The sequence below is a fragment of the Coregonus lavaretus genome (genome assembly GCF_964263955.1).
Source record: "Coregonus lavaretus genome assembly, chromosome: 12".
In the NCBI taxonomy this organism is placed as follows: domain Eukaryota; kingdom Metazoa; phylum Chordata; class Actinopteri; order Salmoniformes; family Salmonidae; genus Coregonus; species Coregonus lavaretus.
In genome coordinates, this window is record NC_139999.1 from 40,220,080 (window position 1) to 40,238,257 (window position 18,178).

General features: G+C 44.7%; 2 protein-coding genes across 3 annotated transcripts in view; one reads left to right on the plus strand and one right to left on the minus strand.

The window, feature by feature from the left end:
• The window catches only part of LOC311138643 (sodium- and chloride-dependent GABA transporter 2-like), a 107,007-nt gene extending 105,433 nt beyond the window's left edge, over positions 1–1,574 (minus strand). The window contains exon 1 of one of the 2 annotated variants that reach the window (XM_084173420.1): positions 1,511–1,574. The gene's annotated coding sequence lies outside the window, so the exon portion shown is untranslated. The remainder of the gene's footprint in view (positions 1–1,510) is intronic. The other variant, XM_084173419.1, reaches the window with a different exon arrangement.
• LOC311138640 (uncharacterized protein) lies at positions 1,565–16,686 on the plus strand. The gene is made up of 3 exons (XM_084173413.1): positions 1,565–2,086; positions 7,713–7,871; positions 12,600–16,686. Exon 3 carries the CDS (start codon positions 14,348–14,350, stop codon positions 16,352–16,354), a length of 2,007 nt encoding a protein of 668 aa, XP_084029539.1. The 5' UTR covers positions 1,565–2,086; positions 7,713–7,871; positions 12,600–14,347; the 3' UTR covers positions 16,355–16,686.
• Positions 16,687–18,178: the final 1,492 nt, after the last annotated feature.

Here is an 18,178-nt window from a genome sequence, read left to right on the forward strand (position 1 = left end):
AGTATGCGACGATGAGTAGCCAACATAGTATGCAGTTTAAGTATGTAGTCCGGTAGTATGGGTATTCGCCCTTACAAAAAATTATTGCAGTTTTAAAACTGCAATAAATGTGCATTAATTGCAGTCGACTGTGGTATTTTGGACGCAGTAATTGCAGAATAACTGCAGTGTACTGAAGTTACACTGCACTGTAACTGCAGTTACACTGCAAAAGTACTTCACACACTGGACAGTTTTATCTCCATCTCTACATTCAAAGACTCAATCATGGACACTCTTACTGACACTTGTGGCTGCTTCGTGTGATGTATTGTTGTTTCTACCTTTTTGCCCTTTGAGCTATTGTTTGTACCATGTTTGTGCTGCTACCATGTTATGCTGCTGCCATGTTGTGTTGCTACCGTGTTGTTGTTATGTTGTGTTGCTACCACCAGTGGCGATTTTAGCATGTAAATCTTGGTGGGGCAAAAAAAAAAAGTGGGATGCATGCCAGCAAAGGCACTATACAACACAACACTAAACTAAACAATACATTAATTGCACTATAACGGTGACCACAAACTGTTAGGTCCTACATAAAGCTGTCCCAACAGCAGTCCCAACAACTTACCACTGCTACACCTGGCTATCAGCCGAGCCTTGTCTGGCTGCGAAACAGTTCATTCAGCCTCATTTACTGTCTTTCAAAAAAGATAGCTGATATGGCTGACTTGCTTAAATAAATGTGGTTTCTACTGACAATTGAGATGAACAAACTATGGCATAATGGGACGACAAGCGGATAAGAGGCAATCCATAATTTCGATTAAGACATTAATGAGCGAGCTACTACCGACGTAGTTAATATAACTATTTGTTCAGCACTTTTGAAATGTACAGCGACAGAATTCCGAACATGGGCCGTTCTTACAATGTTCTCCCTGTACACCAAGTCAGAACCATAGGATAAATAAAGGGGGCATATAAGCAGACAATGAAAGCGCTTACAATATTCGATTATTACATTTATCTAAAACAGGTTATAGGCTACATGTGCACCACCAAGTCAGAACAGTAGGCGAAATTAATAGGTGAAAACAGACGAAATTATTAGGATGAGGCACTTGGAACGCCGTTTGGGTCTGTGCGTGTCAAAACAGATACACGTCAAATAACACTATTTGACGCGTTAAATCAACTTTTCATTTGACACGTCAAATAACACAATTCTATTATAGAATGTTGTGTGTGCTGAATTTGCACGTGCAAGCCAAGCGCCACCACTACTATCAGTAGCACTGTCAAAGTTGTACAAAAAAAAGTCTGCAAACAAGCACACACCGGCCACGAACGATGTGTTTACAATACCGCATTGGTGAAAATATACCCAATTATTTGGGTGATGCACATGGTCTACTAACAGCTTACTACACAACATACACTTAGCATTGCTTTCTTAGCTACAGTATACATATCTCCCTTGCATATTACATCATTTATGCAGCAGCATGTAAGACATTTTTGGACTCACCTTGTTGTGTTGTGCTGTGCTCAGTAAAACAGGAAGGTGGCGCGGCGTTCCTTCGTGGGCAGATTTTGTCATCAAAGTCTGGCATTCTCTGGATTTATGGTGGGAACTCTGAAAAAAACCACACAGCCACTCCACTGAATAGCAGGCTAGTGATTGCTTTGCAATGCTTGCAGTTAGCCACTGATTCCTTCCAAACCACTCATTGTTGAATTTGCGATTTCCAACTTGTTGTGTAATGTTTATGTCCAATGGCCGATGAGAAACCGATACGTTTTATCTATAATTTCTCTGCATATGACAAGGCTTGAAAAGGATTTGCCAGTAGATTGTCGACTTGATTCATGATGATGACTACTCGGAATTCCAAGTCGGGAATTTCGGGCCTCTTTCTAGAGCTCCGACCTGAAGATCACTGATGTCATTATTCAACCTTGTTTTTTTCAGAGTTCCCAGTTGTCTGAAAGCACCACAAATCCAGAGAATGCCAGACTTTAATGACAAAGTTTGATGATTCAATTTGCCGACAAGAAGGACCACCGCACCACCTTCCTGTTCAAGTTAGCGCAGCACAACAAGGTGAGTCCAAAAATGTCTTGTATGCTGCTGCATAAATGATGTAATATGCCAGGGAGATATGTATACTGTAGTTAAGAAAGTAATACAAAGTGTATGTTGTGTAGTAAGCTGTTAGTAGCCCATGTGCCTCATCCTAATAATTTGGTCCCTTACCCCTCATAACCTAGCCTATGGTTCTGACTTGGTGTACAGGGAGAATACTGTAAGAACGGCCCATGTTCAGAATTCTGTCACTGTACATTTCAAAAGTGCTGAACAAATAGTTATATTGACTACATCCGTCTTAGTTCGCTCATTAATGTCTTAATCGAAATTACGGATTGCCTCTTATCCGCTCATCGTTTCTTTATGCCATAGTTTGTACATCTCAATTGTCAGTAGAAACCACATTTTGTTTAAGCAAGTCAACCGTATCAGCTATGTTTTTTTTTAAAGGAAGTAAATTAGGCTGAATGAACTGTTTCGCTGCCAGACAAGGCTCTGCTGATAGCGAGGTGTAGCGGTGGTAAGGATTCACTCCATGGTGCTGAAAATAACGCTCTGCTGTTGGGACAGCTTTGTGTAGGACCTAACAGTTTGTGGGTACTGTTTGTCACCGTTATAGTGCAATTAATGTATTCTTTAGTGTTCTGTTGTGTTGTGTAGTGGCTTTGCTGGCATGCATTAAAAACAGTGTTGAGTTTGCCCCACCAATATTTACACACTAAAATCACGCCTGCAAATGACACATAACCACAATAATTGTGCACCAAATAAAATGTCTGTCCCATGTCGGTGAATGGTTGAATTGCTCCTTATCATTCAGGTATCCAATAGCATTGGGCCGGTGCCAAAAAGGACACTTTTGAAAGCCTTTTTAACATCATTTTTTAGGACTTTGTAACAAAAATACTTACCAACATAGACAATTTGTTATGAATTCTGTGTTAATATGGAGGAATTCAAAATAATCTCTCTTTTGTATAGTACTGGGGAGGCTAAACTGAAATAATTGACTAAAATAATTTTGCACAGAGGTACACTACCATTTAAATGTTTTAGAACACCTACTCATTCAAGGGATTTTCTTTATTTTTACTATTTTCTACATTGTAGAATAATAGTGAAGACATCAAAACTATGAAATAACACATATGGAATCATGTAGTAAACAAATCAAAATATATTTAATATTTGAGATTCTTCAAATAGCCACCCTTTGCTTTGATGACATATTTGCACACTCTTGGCATTCTCTCAACCAGCTTCATGAGGTAGTCACCTGGAATGCATTTCAATTAACAGGTGTGCCTTCTTAAAAGTTAATTTGTGGAATTTCTTTCCTTCTTAATGCGTTTGAGCCAATCAGTTGTGTTGTGACAAGGTATGGGGGGTATACAGAAGATAGCCCTACTTGGTAAAATACCAAGTCCATATTATGGCAAGAACAGCTCAAATAAGCAAAGAAAAACAACATTCCATCTTTACTTTCAGTCAATACGGAACATCAAGAACTTTGAAAGTTTCGCTAAGTGCAGTCGCAAAAAACATCAAGCGCTATGATGAAGCGGGCTCTCATGAGGACCGCCAGAGGAATGGAAGACCCAGATTTACCTCTGCTGCAGAGGATAAGTTCATTAGAGTTACCAGCCTCAGAAATTGCAGCCTAAATAAATGCTTCACAGAGTTCAAGTAACAGACACATCTCAACATCAACTTTTCAGAGGAGACTGTGTGAATCAGGCCTTCATGGTCGAATTGCTGCAAAGAAACCACTACTAAAGGACACCAATAAGAAGAAGAGACTTGCTTGGGCCAAGAAACACGAGCAATTTACATTAGACCGGTGGAAATGTGTCCTTTGGTCTGGAGTCCAAATTGGAGATTTTTGGTTCCAACCGCTGCGTCTTTGTGAGACGCGGTGTGGGTGAACGGATGATCTCCGCATGTGTAGTTCCCACCGTAAAGCATGGAGGAGGAGGTGTTATGGTGTGGGGTGCATGCTGGTGACACTGTCTGTGATTTATTTAGAATTCAAGGCACACTAAACCAGCATGGCTGCCACAGCATTCTGCAGCGATACGCCATCCCATCTGGTTTGGGCTTAGTGGGACTATCATTTGTTTTTCAACAGGACAATGACCCAACACACCTCTAGGCTGTATAAGGGCTATTTTACCAAGAAGGAGAGTGATGGAGTGCTGCATCAGATGACCTGGCCTCCTCAATCCCCCGACCTCAACCAAATTGAGATGGTTTGGGATGAGTCGGACGGCGGAGTGAAGGAAAAGCAGCCAACAAGTGCTCAGCATATCCTTCAAGACTGTTGGAAAAGCATTCCAGGTGAAGCTGGTTGAGAGAATGCCAAGAGTGTGCAAAGCTGTCATCAAGGCAAAGGGTGGCTATTTGAACAATCTCAAATATAAAATATTACAGCCTCCACTCTTCTGGGAAGGTTTACCACTAGATGTTGGAACATTGCTGCGGGGACTTGCTTCCATTCAGCCACAAGAGCATTAGTGAGGTTTGGCACTGATGTTGGGATATTAGGCCTGGCTCGCAGTCGGCATTCCAATTCATCCCAAAGGTGTTCGGTGGGGTTGAGGTTAGGGCTCTGCGCAGGCCAGTCAAGTTCTTCCACACATTTACATTTGACATTTTAGTCATTTAGCAGACGCTCTTATGCAGAGCGACTTACAGTAAGTAGTGAGTGCGTACATTTTCATAAATTTTTCGTAATGTTTTCATACACACCGATCTCGACAAACCATTTCTGTATGGACCTCGCTTTGTGCAGTGGGGCATTGTCATGCTGAAACAGGAAAGGGCCTTCCCCAAACTGTTGCTACAAAGTTGGAAGCACAGAATCGTCTAGAATGTAATTGTATAATGTAGAGTTAAGATTTCCCTTCACTGGAACTAGGGGACCTAGCCAGAACCATGAAAAACAGCCACAGACCATTATTCCTCCTCCACCAAACTTTACAGTTGGCACTATGCATTCGGGCAGGTAGCGTTCTCATGGCATCCGCCAAACCCAGATTCATCCATCGGACTGCCAGATGGTGAATCGTCATTCATCACTCCAGAGAATGTGTTTCCACTGCTCCAGAGTCCAATGGCGGCGAGCTTGACAACACTCCAGCTGACGCTTGGCATTGCGCATGGTGATCTTAGGCTTGTAGCGGCTGCTCGGCCACGGAAACCCATTTCATGAATGCCCGACGAACAGTTATTGTGCTGACGTTGCTTCCAGAGGCAGTTTGGAACTAGTGAGTGTTGCAACCGAGCACAGATTATGTTTACGCACTACGCACTTCAGCACTCGGCGGTCCCATTCTGTGAGCTTGTGTGGCCTACCACTTCGCGGCTGAGCCGTTGTTGATCCTAGATGTTTCCACTTCACAATAACAGCACTTACAGTTGACCGGGGCAGCTCTAGTAGGGCAGAAATTTGACGAACTGACTTACATTTACATTTTAGTCATTTAGCAGACGCTCTTATCCAGAGCGACTTACAGTTAGTGAGTGCATACATTATTTTTTTATTTTTCATACTGGCCCCTTGAGAATCACTTGTTGGAAAGCGTGTAGCTCAGTTGGTAGAGCATTGCGCTTGCAACGCCAGGTTTGTGGGTTCAATTCCCACCGGGGACCAGTATGAAAAAATGTATGCACTCACTAACTGTAAGTCGCTCTGGATAAGAGCGTCTGCTAAATGACTAAAATGTAAAATGTAACATCCTATGACGGTGCCACGTTGAAAGTCACTGAGATCTTCGGTACGTGCCATTCTACTACCAATGTTTGTCTATGGAGATTGCATGGCTGTGTGCTGAAATAGCCAAATCCACTAATTTAAAGGGGTGTCCACATACTTTAGGGTATGTACCCTAAAAAGTAATAGATATGGGGCCCTCCCAGATTTGGTCCCTGGGGAGCATGGCAGCCATTTTTCTAAATGGCCGACGACGGTAACACTGTTTTACAATTCAGGAGGACTGTTTTGAGATAAATCATCAAATCTGTCACAGAGCTACATTTATGGGGAGAAAGAGAGAGCGAAATCTAGCTATAGAGTCAATCTGACTCTATAGCTAGATTTTGTAGACTGTCGTAGCCCACCCTGTCATTGCATTCAATAGCCCTCAGGCACCAACAGTCCTCTGACACCCTCTCGGGTGATGTCTATGTGTGATGGGTGATTTGAAGAAGTCATGCGCAGGAGGATAAATCACAGAATAATAGGCTTTATTCCGGAATACAGAGTTACGTAGTAAAGCGTCAAAACAGTCCAGTGCGCAAATCAGGCGCACTGAAACCAACAAGGCACACAGGGAAAAATAACCCAGCGATACAAAATACAAGGAGCTCCACCGAGCTTCACTATCCTCACAATAAACAATCACACACAAAGACAAGGGGGAAGAGGGAACACTTATACAGCTACTGATGGGGGATATGAACCAGGTGTGTGTAATAAACAAGACAAAACAAATGGAATGATGAGATGAGGAGCGGCAGTGGCTAGAAGGCCGGTGACGACGAACGCCGAAGCCTGCCCGAACAAGGAGAGGAGGCAGCCTCGGAGGAAGTCATGACACTATGTAGTTGAGGTCCCACTAAACCCCAGGAGGATATACTGTATCTACCATGTAAATGTCTCAAGAGATACCTGGATTCTAATATTTCAATTTGTGCACTATATCGGACACTTTCTTAGTCAAATTGCAACTGTACAGTTACTGTAACTCCAAAAATATACATACGTATGGTATTTAGCCTCCAGTCAATGTCTCCATACCAAGTTGAGGATCTCATCTTTCAGACGCAATTGGAACTGAGTTAATAGCCCATAGCATTGTAAAGTTAGAGCTGAAAATCAGATATGGCACGGAGTCCATATCACCCATATCAGCGGCCATCTTGACAGATTAGCTCAATCGCCAATTTCTCAGCCTCTGAGTATAAGAGAAAACACTTTGAATGAATAACAGATACATTTTCATGACATGTTATGGATGAAATTGATCAAAATAACTGTTCAAAAAATGAAAAACATACAGAAACGCCTATTTTTAAACATCAAATTTGACTATAAAGGTGTGAATATTTGTTATATATGTTATGAAAGGTTAATAAAATTAAAAAGTGTTACTGCTTGACAGACAGTGTCTCTTTTTACGATCATTACCTATTTGAAGTTGGTGCTTTTAAGTATATGTTGGCACTTTAAAGGTTAACTGTTATTACCTGTGTAATTCACTTATTTTCTGTGTTATTAACGTTATCATCTGTTAATACCTGTTATTAACTGCTATTACCTTTGTCGTGACATGATATTACTTGTGTTATCACCTGTTATTACCTGTTATTGCCTGTGTAATTAACCTATTGTATAGTCAATATGTTTATAACTGTAACTGCTATTGTTACTAACTGCTATTACCTGTTTTATTGACTGTTATTACCTATTTTACTGTTATTACCTGTGTTCCAGGTGTTTACCTGTGTTACTGACTGTTATTACCTGTGTTATTGACTGTTATTACCCGTGTTACTAACTGTGGTTACCCATGTTACTAACTGTTATTACCTGCATTATTGACTGTTGTTGCCCGTGTTACTGTTATTACCTGTGTTCCAGGCATTTCCGCAGCTGGCCCATGGCACCTCATCACTGAAGGAGGAGAACAGGTAGAAGAAGGCCCAGGGCTGGATGATGATGTATGACACTGCAGCATACGCAATGACCATCTGGGTGGCATAACCAATCCCTGGGGGAAAAAACCAAGCAAATGTAAATGTAAGTGCACTTAAATATAAATGTAAATGTACACAGTTTCCTGTTTACAGGTTTTGTGTTTTCCACTCAGATAAGGTTGGCTTAGTGGAAAAAAACATTTGGTTAAGATTGGCTGTTTTGAGTAAATTCATAATTGATATTCCTTGACAAGCTGAACATGTTTGTCCTGTACTATTGTGTTTTCAAAGTCATTGCCGACTTTGAGGATTTAATCCTGTGATCCCTGATGTCTAGATATTGTTTTGGGGAAATCATGAAGTTATATAAAGTAATATACAGTTGAAGTCAGAAGTTTACATACACCTTAGCCAAATACATTTAAACTCTGTTTTTCACAATTCCTGACATTTAATCCTAGTAAAGATTCCCTGTTTTAGGTCAGTTAGGATCACCACTTTATTTTAAGAATGTGAAATGTCAGAATAATAGTAGAGAGAATGATTTATTTAAGCTTTTATTTCTTTCATCACATTCCCAGTGGGTCAGAAGTTTACATACACTCAATTAGTATTTGGTAGCATTGCCTTTAAATTGTTTAACTTGGGTCAAACGTTTCGGGTAGCCTTCCACAAGCTTCCCACAATAAGTTGGGAGAATTTTGGCCCATTCCTCCTGATAGAGCTGGTGTAACTGAGTCAGGTTTGTAGGCCTCCTTGCTCGCACACGCTTTTTCAGTTCTGCCCACAAATGTTCTATAGGATTGAGGTCAGGGCTTTGTGATGGCAACTCCAATACCTTGACTTTGTTGTCCTTAAGCCATTTTGCCACAACTTTGGAAGTATGCTTGGGGTCATTGTCCATTTGGAAGATCCATTTGCGACCAAGCTTTAACTTCCTGGCTGATGTCTTGAGATTTTGCTTCAATATATCCACATAATTTTCCTTCCTCATGATGCCATCTATTTTGTGAAGTGCACCAATCCCTCCTGCAGCAAAGCACCCCCACAGCATGATGCTGCCATCCCCATGCATCACGGTTGGGATGGTGTTCTTCGGCTTGCAAGCAGCCCCATTTTTCCTCCAAACATGGTCATTATGGCCAAACAGTTATATTTGTGTTTCATCAGACCAAAGGACATTTCTCCAAAAAGTACGATCTTTGTCCCCATGTGCAGTTGCAAACCGTAGTCTGGCTTTTCTGTGGCGGTTTTGGAGCAGTGGCTTCTTCCTTACTGAGCGGCCTTTCAGGTTATGTCGATATAGGACTCGTTTTATGGATATAGATACTTTTGTACCGGTTTCCTCCAGCATCTTCACAAGGTCCTATGCTGTTGTTCTGGGATTTATTTGCACTTTTCGCACCAAAGTACGTTCATCTCTAGGAGACAGAACACGTCTCCCTCCTGAGCGGTATGACAGCTGCGTGGTCCCATGGTGTTTATACTTGCGTACTATTGTTTGTACAGATAAACGTGGTACCTTCAGGCGTTTGGAAATTGCTCCCAAGGATGAACCAGACTTGTGAAGGTCTACATTTTTTTTCTGAGGTCTTGGCTGATTTCTTTTGATTTTCCCATGATGTCAAGCAAAGAGGCACTGAGTTTGAAGGTAGGCCTTGAAATACAGGTACACCTCCAATTGACTCAAATGATGTAAATTACAGTGAGGGAAAAATGTATTTGATCCCCTGCTGATTTTGTACGTTTGCCCACTGACAAAGAAATGATCAGTCTATAATTTTAATGGTAGGTTTATTTGAACAGTGAGAGACAGAATAACAACAACAAAATCCAGAAAAACGCATGTAAAAAATGTTATAAATTGATTTGCATTTTAATGAGGGAAATAAGTATTTGACCCCCTCTCAATCAGAAAGATTTCTGGCTCCCGGGTGTCTTTTATACAGGTAACGAGCTGAGATTAGGAGCACACTCTTAAAGGGAGTGCTCCTAATCTCAGCTTGTTACCTGTATAAAAGACACCTGTCCACAGAAGCAATCAATCAATCAGATTCCAAACTCTCCACCATGGTCAAGACCAAAGAGCTCTCCAAGGATGTCAGGGACAAGATTGTAGACCTACACAAGGCTGGAATGGGCTACAAGACCATCGCCAAGCAGCTTGGTGAGAAGGTGACAACAGTTGGTGCGATTATTCGCAAATGGAAGAAACACAAAATAACTGTCAATCTCCCTCGGCCTGGGGCTCCATGCAAGATCTCACCTCGTGGAGTTGCAATGATCATGAGAACGGTGAGGAATCAGCCCAGAACTACATGGGAGGATCTTGTCAATGATCTCAAGGCAGCTGGGACCATAGTCACCAAGAAAACAATTGGTAACACACTACGTCGTGTAGGACTGAAATCCTGCAGTGCCTGCAAGGTCCCCCTGCTTAAGAAAGCACATATACAGGCCCGTCTGAAGTTTGCCAATGAACATCTGAATGATTCAGAGGAGAACTGGGTGAAAGTGTTGTGGTCAGATGAGACCAAAATCGAGCTCTTTGGCATCAACTCAACTCGCCGTGTTTGGAGGAGGAGGAATGCTGCCTATGATCCCAAGAACACCATCCCCACCGTCAAACATGGAGGTGGAAACATTATGCTTTGGGGGTGTTTTTCTGCTAAGGGGACAGGACAACTTCACCGCATCAAAGGGACGATGGACGGGTCCATGTACCGTCAAATCTTGGGTGAGAACCTCCTTCCCTCAGCCAGGGCATTGAAAATGGGTCGTGGATGGGTATTCCAGCATGACAATGACCCAAAACACACGGCCAAGGCAACAAAGGAGTGGCTCAAGAAGAAGCACATTAAGGTCCTGGAGTGGCCTAGCCAGTCTCCAGACCTTAATCCCATAGAAAATCTGTGGAGGGACCTGAAGGTTCGAGTTGCCAAACGTCAGCCTCGAAACCTTAATGATTTGGAGAAGATCTGCAAAGAGGAGTGGGACAAAATCCCTCCTGAGATGTGTGCAAGCCTGGTGGCCAACTACAAGAAATGTCTGACCTCTGTGATTGCCAACAAGGGTTTTGCCACCAAGTACTAAGTCATGTTTTGCAGAGGGGTCAAATACTTATTTCCCTCATTAAAATGCAAATCAATTTATAACATTTTTGACATGCGTTTTTCTGGATTTTGTTGTTGTTATTCTGTCTCTCACTGTTCAAATAAACCTACCATTAAAATTATAGACTGATCATGTCACGCCCTGACTCAGGGGACGCTTATATGTTGAGTCAGTGTGTGTATATTTCTTGTTGTGCTTGTTCTATGTTATAGGATCTAGTAGGTCTAGATCTATGTTGGCCGGTGTGGTTCCCAATCAGAGGCAGCTGTCGCTCGTTGTCTCTGATTGGGGACCATACTTAGGCAGCCTATTGGCACTAGTGGGTTGTGGGATCTTGTTCCGTGTGAGGTATGTTGTTTGTGTACCTTGGACTTCACGTTTCGTTTATTGTTTTGTCGTTGTTTATTCGTTTCAAATAAACATGTATGCATATCATGCTGCGCCTTGGTCTGACCCGTCTATGAACGAACGTGACAGATAATTTCTTTGTCAGTGGGCAAACATACAAAATCAGCAGGGGATCAAATACTTTTTTCCCTCACTGTAGCTGTCAGAAGCTTCTAAAGCCATGACATCATTTTCTGGAATTTTCCAAGCTGTTTAAAGGCACAGTCTACAGTATGTAAACTTCTGACCCACTGGAATTGTGATACAGTGAATTATAAATTAAATTATCTGTCTGTAAACAATTGTTGGAAAAAAGTAGGTGTCCTAACTGATTTGCCAAAACTATAGTTTGTTAACAAGAAATTTGTGGATTGGTTGAAAAACTAGTTTTAATGACTCCAACCTAAGTTTATGTGAACTTCCGACTTCAACTGTATAGGGTAAGAAATTGTAAACATTTATTTTAAAAATGATAATTGACATATGGATTACAGTACTATTGCCTTGACAGCGTTCTTAGTATTTCATAGTGAGCAACATTTTCATATGAGTAGATCTAATGTGGCTATTTCAGCTTGGGGTTACCCGTTATTTACAAAACCCATCAGCACAGTAAAGTGCATACTGTACATATTGCTAAAAGGGTCCCTAAAATGAAATGTTCTTGCAGCCATAAATATCCTATATTTTCACTTTCTCACTCACACGCACGCACACACACACGTTGGGATTATATACACTACCAGTCAAAAGTTTGGACACACCTACTCATTCCAGGGTTTATCTTCATTTTTACTATTTTCTATATTGTAGAATAATAGTGAAGACTATATGGAATCATGTAGTAACCCAAAAAGTGTTAAACAAATCAAAATATATTTTCAGATAGCTACCCTTTGCATTGATGACAGCTTTGCACACTCTTGGCATTCTCTCAACCATCTTCATGCGTTTGAGCCAATCAGTTGTGTTGTGACAAGGTAGGGGGGATATACAGAAGATAGCCCTATTTGGTAAAAGACCAAGTCCATATTATGGCAAGAACAGCTAAAATAAGCAAAGAAAAATTACAGTCCATCATTACTTTAAGACATGATGGTCAGTCAATACGGAACATTTCAAGAAACAAAAGTTTCTTCAAGTGCATATATTATTTTGATTTGTTTAACACTTTTTTGTTTACTACATGATTCCATATGTGTTATTTCATAGTTTTGATGTCTGCACTATTATTCTACAATGTAAAAAATAGAAAAAATAAAGAAAAACCCTTGAATGAGTAGGTGTGTCCAAACGTTTGACGATAGTGTATGTAATTCTATGCTTGCAGTGGTAACCTTCAAAGAGAGTGCAGAAGTGTCTCCAGCAGGTGATGCTGCCCTGCAAGGTGTACTGTCCCATGGCTGTCCCCAGGAGGAACATGGGGATACCACAGGAGAGCAGGAACAGGACATATGGAATCAGGAATGCACCTGTGATGATGGTTACAGCGTTGTTATGATTGGGGCCGAGTCAAAACACATACATCAGTCACAGATACTTGTTTCCCCTTTTACTGTTTAGGCCCCACAACTTTTCCAATCAAGCCTATTCCATTTTAAAAGCTATTTAGATTACAAGCTACATTACAAGTTCAGGTAGCAGGGACAGTGTACAAACAAAGCCTGTGAAAAAGTGCGCAGGTGTCTCGTGAGTGTGTGTCACGGCTCCTCCCGTTGCTCCCGTCCAGCGCTCTGATTCGCCGGTCTACTGAGCCACCGGTCTGAGTGCACCACCTCGGCAACACCGGAATGGAAACCCAACGCACCCTAATCACCTCCAGCGCACCTGCACCTCATCATCTCATCACCACCCCTATTTAGCCCTGGACTGTTCTGGATGATGTTGTGTGTGATTGTTAAGCTTTGTGTTGTGTACTCTATCTTTGTTATTTCTCTTTGTCATTGTTTAAGTAAACATTGACCTTGTTAATCACTGTGTCTGCCTCTTCGTATACTCAGTACTCGTCACAGTGTGAGGTAGTATCCCTTCCCTCCATTTTTATAACACAGATATGGGAACCTCCACAGGTTTCCAAACCCCACCAAGGTGCCTGTGATGGCCAAGAGGAACTCCAGCTTGTTGGCCCACGGTCCAGCAGCAACAGGCTCTTTTTCTGGCCCATCACCAGACTGCTGTCCTGGGCAGGCAGGCCATGACTGTTCTCCTTTGGCAATTTCCTAGTCATGGTCACCAGCACACAGCATTCTTTGCATTAATGAAAATACACCAAAACCTTGTTTATTTAGGTACTTGTTAAAAATCCTTAAAGACAAGCACCGAATTTGAGAAATGTTCTCTTTGCTTTTAATTTCCAATTACATATCACCCAATCTGTACGTTCTGAACCTAGTGATCCCACCTCTATAATGTGAATTGGTGCCAATAGGCGTTCCGTCATCTGCAGTTGGGCATAGATAATGCTGGATCTCCAGATTGCACACAGAGATGCCTTAGACCCGTGGTATTCTCACAAGTGTCTTTGAGAAAATTCAAATGTTGCATCCATTGTTCTGTGTGTTACTGCCTAAACCTACTCAGCTGACCTTACTTGGCACCAGTAGTAAGCTTAATTTATTTACCCATTTAGGATTACCAACATTAGAAATTGTTCACACTTTCACCAAGTCACATACGAGTAAAATTGTATGTCTATATATCACAATACTACACCATTTGGATACCATAGAGTGAAGTAGGCAGAACAAACACATAATAAAGCACTTACCTGTGACGTTCTGGCTCCGGGACTCTTAGTAGTGAGCCAGGGTTGTCATTTTCATTTGGGTGTAGTTCATTGTGGGATCTAGTTGTTTCATTTCTATGTTTGGTGTTGATGTTGATTTAGTCATATGACTCCCAATCGGAGGTAACGAGTGTCAGCTGTCGGCTCGTTATCTCTGATTGGGAGCCATATTTATACTGTGTGGTTTCACTTTGGTTTTGTGGGTTTTTGTTCCATGTTTCTGTCAGTGTTACAGAGGACTTCACTATCGTCATTTGTTGTTTTTCGTGGTTGCTTTATTAAATAAAGTCATCATGTTCACTCCACGCGCTGCGTATTGGTCCGCTTCTTCAGACGATCGTGACAGAAAAACCCACCATAAAGGGACCAAGCAGCGCGTCCAGGAACAAAGGGTCTGGACATGGATGGAACTGTTGGACGGTAAAGGGTCCTGGACTTGGGAGGAGATCCTGGATGGTATGGATCGCCGACCATGGAACGAGACGGTGGAGAGGCGACGGCGAGAGGAGCAACGGCATCGGCAGGGCCATCGTCGGAAGGACGAGAGGCAACCCCAAAAAGTTTTTGGTGGGGGGCACATGGCTTGGGCGACTGAGCAGCAGGAGGCTGCCACAAGGCAGATTCAGAAGGCTACCAGGTTAAGGGGGCTGACGGAGGCAGAGAAGGGACGGATTCAGGAGGCTACCAGGTTAAGGGGGTCACTGGCCAAAGTAGGGAAAGGAGATGTAGAGGCACGGCGTGAGAGACTGAGGTGTGTATCCAGTCCGGTCCGGCCCGTTCCTAATCCCGAGGTACAGCCAGTAGTGTGTGTCCCCAGTACGGTACGGCCTGTTCCGGCCCCTCGCACTAAGTGTACGGTGCGCGTCGCCAGCCCAGCCCGGCCTGTTCCTGAGCCTCATACGAAGCCTACGGTGCGCGTCGCCAGCCCAGCCCGGCCTGTTCCGGCCACTCGCACCAGGGATACGGTGCGCTTCGCCAGCCCGGCCCGGCCTGTTCCGGCCACTCGCACCAGGGATACGGTGCGCGTCGCCAGCTCAGCCCGGCCTGTTCCTACTCCACGCACCAGGGATACGGTGCGCTTCGCCAGCCCGGCCCGGCCTGTTCCGGCCACTCGCACCAGGGATACGGTGCGCGTCGCCAGCTCAGCCCGGCCTGTTCCTACTCCACGCACCAGGGATACGGTGCGTCCCCAGGGCCAAGCATGCCCTGTTGCTTCTCCCCGCACTAGCCCTGAGATGCGTGTCCTCAGCCCGGTACCTCCAGTTCCGGCACCACGCATCAGGCCTACGGTGCGTCCCCAGGGCCAAGCATGCCCTGTTGCTTCTCCCCGCACTAGCCCTGAGATGCGTGTCCTCAGCCCGGTACCTCCAGTTCCGGCACCACGCACCAGGCCTACGGTGCGCCTCAGACGGCCGGAGTCTGCCGTCTGCCCAACGGGGCCTGAACTGTCCGTCTGCCCAACGCCGTCTGAACTGCCCGTCTGCCCAACGGCGCCTGAACTGCCCGTCTGCCCAACGCCGTCTGAACTGTCCGTCTGCCCAACGCCGTCTGAACTGCCCGTCTGTACTGAGCCTGCAAAGCCGCCCGTCTGCCATGAGCCTTCAGAGCCGTCCGCCAGACCGGAGCCGCTAGAGCTCTCCGCCAGACAGGATCAGCCAGAGCCTTCCGCCAGACAGGATCAGCCAGAGCCTTCCGCCAGACAGGATCAGCCAGAGCCTTCCGCCAGACAGGATCAGCCAGAGCCTTCCGCCAGACAGGAGCAGCCAGAGCCTTCCGTCAGACCGGATCAGCCAGAGCCTTCCGCCAGACGGGATCAGCCAGAGCCTTCCGCCAGACAGGATCAGCCAGAGCCTTCCGCCTGCCATGAGCAGCCAGATCCGTCAGCCAGCCATGAGCAGCCAGATCCGTCAGCCAGCCATGAGCCGTCCAGCCAGGATCCGCCAGAGCCGTCCAGCCAGGATCCGCCAGAGCCGTCCAGCCAGGATCCGCCAGAGCCAGCCAGCCAGGATCCGCCATTTAGTCAGGTGCTGCCCCTTAGTCCAGTGCTGCCCCTTAGTCCAGTGCTGCCCCTTAGTCCGGTGCTGTCCCTCAGCCTGGTGCTGCCTCTTAGTCCGGTGCTGCCCCTTAATCCAGGTGGGTTTAAGTGGAGGGTGGTCATTGGGAGGAGGTTAAGAAAGCGGGTAGTAACTATAGTGGGGTGGTGGTCAAGCCCGGAGCCGGAACCGCCTCCGGGGAGCAACACCCACCCAGCCCTCCCCTATTGTGGGGTTGTGAGGCGCGGTCGCAGTCCGCGCCTTTAGGGGGGGGTACTGTGACGTTCTGGCTCCGGGACTCTTAGTAGTGAGCCAGGGTTGTCATTTTCATTTGGGTGTAGTTCATTGTGGGATCTAGTTGTTTCATTTCTATGTTTGGTGTTGATGTTGATTTAGTCATATGACTCCCAATCGGAGGTAACGAGTGTCAGCTGTCGGCTCGTTATCTCTGATTGGGAGCCATATTTATACTGTGTGGTTTCACTTTGGTTTTGTGGGTTTTTGTTCCATGTTTCTGTCAGTGTTACAGAGGACTTCACTATCGTCATTTGTTGTTTTTCGTGGTTGCTTTATTAAATAAAGTCATCATGTTCACTCCACGCGCTGCGTATTGGTCCGCTTCTTCAGACGATCGTGACATTACCCCTCAATTAACATTCCCCCCAAGTCCTCCCAGGGGTGTGGGTCTGGGTCTTTGCTGTAACAACAGACTGATCAGTATTCCCCTCAGGCAGAGTGCTCCTCAGCTACTGCATACCCAGAACAAAGCTGAGATGTCATGAGTAGCCTATACCAAGAAACAAGTCAAACAAGTCATTCTTAAATTCGTTTGGTTTAGGTTGTTGTTTTCCAGTAACAGCTCTCCACATCTTTCATCATAATCTTCATGCATTGCCTAGAGAATTTGGTGATGGAGGAGGATGAATACAGTATACTACAGGTAAACTGATAGAAACACGTCAGCCTGGCTTGTATGAGCTTGTTACAATGGTAAGAACTGCTACAGAGCAGAACAACACAGAACAACTTCCTGGTAGTACTTTTCCACTGGGACCGAGCGGCTGGGGTCATTGAGATTGGCTCAGTTGCTAACAATTAAAAAAGATCAGTGAGCTGTCTCTGGTTTGCAGGTCATTAGGCTTTGGTTATTTGGTAATTGGGAAATGCTGATCATGGACCACTTGCTATGTTGTTATTTTATGACCCCACGTCATGTCCCCCACCAGCCGCAACCACCCCTTCTTCATGTCCGTCCCCCGGGGACCCCCTGCTGGCCTACCACATGCCCGGCCTGTACGCCGCCGACCCCAGCATGCGAGAGAGGGAGCTCCGCAACCTCAGAGAGAGGGAGCTCGGCGAGAGGATGAAGCCTGGCTTCGAGGTCAAACCCACGGAGATGGAGATCATGCATCCATCAGCCAACCCCATGGAGCACTTTGCCTGACATGGAGCCATGGCTATGCCCCACTTCGCTGGGCCACCCCACCACCCCTTTGGCCACTTCCATCCGGCCTTGCAGAACCACCTGGAGAGGGAGAGGCAGGCGCTGGCCCTGGCCGGGCTCCAGATGCGTCCGGAGCTGAGCTACGCTGAGCGGCTGACTGCTGAGAGTCTCCATGCAGAGAGGATGGCGTCTGTGGCTAACGACCCGGCCGCCAGGCTGCAGATGCTGAATGTAACCAGCACTCCCACATCCACTCACACCTACACCTGCACCAGCAGGATCCACTCAACCAAGGTGAGGGTAAGGACACTTCTATGTTTTTTTCTATCTTGTTTTTGTTTCATCTTCAGGATATGTCAATAATCCCTTCTCTCCCTTTATTTATTTGTAAAACAAGAAACCTCTCTGTGTTTTATTAACCATTTATAGGGTGAATTTCTGAGATGTGCAGTATAAAATAAAAAATGAAGACATTTTAAATAAGAAATGACTACAGCTGAGGTGGCCAGGTGCAATGTTTTCATGCAGTACTTATTTTTGCCTAAAATCTTCTGAAATGTCATTCATTCAGAGAATGTTAAGGTGCAGGTGTAAACTTTTCACTAGGTTACTGAGTTGGCCTGGTTACATATCCACCATAGCAGCTG

What these genes read in the sequence shown, in the direction of transcription:
- LOC311138640 (XM_084173413.1), top strand. Translation starts at nt 14,348, where the DNA reads ATGTTCACTCCACGCGCTGCGTATTGGTCCGCTTCTTCAGACGATCGT.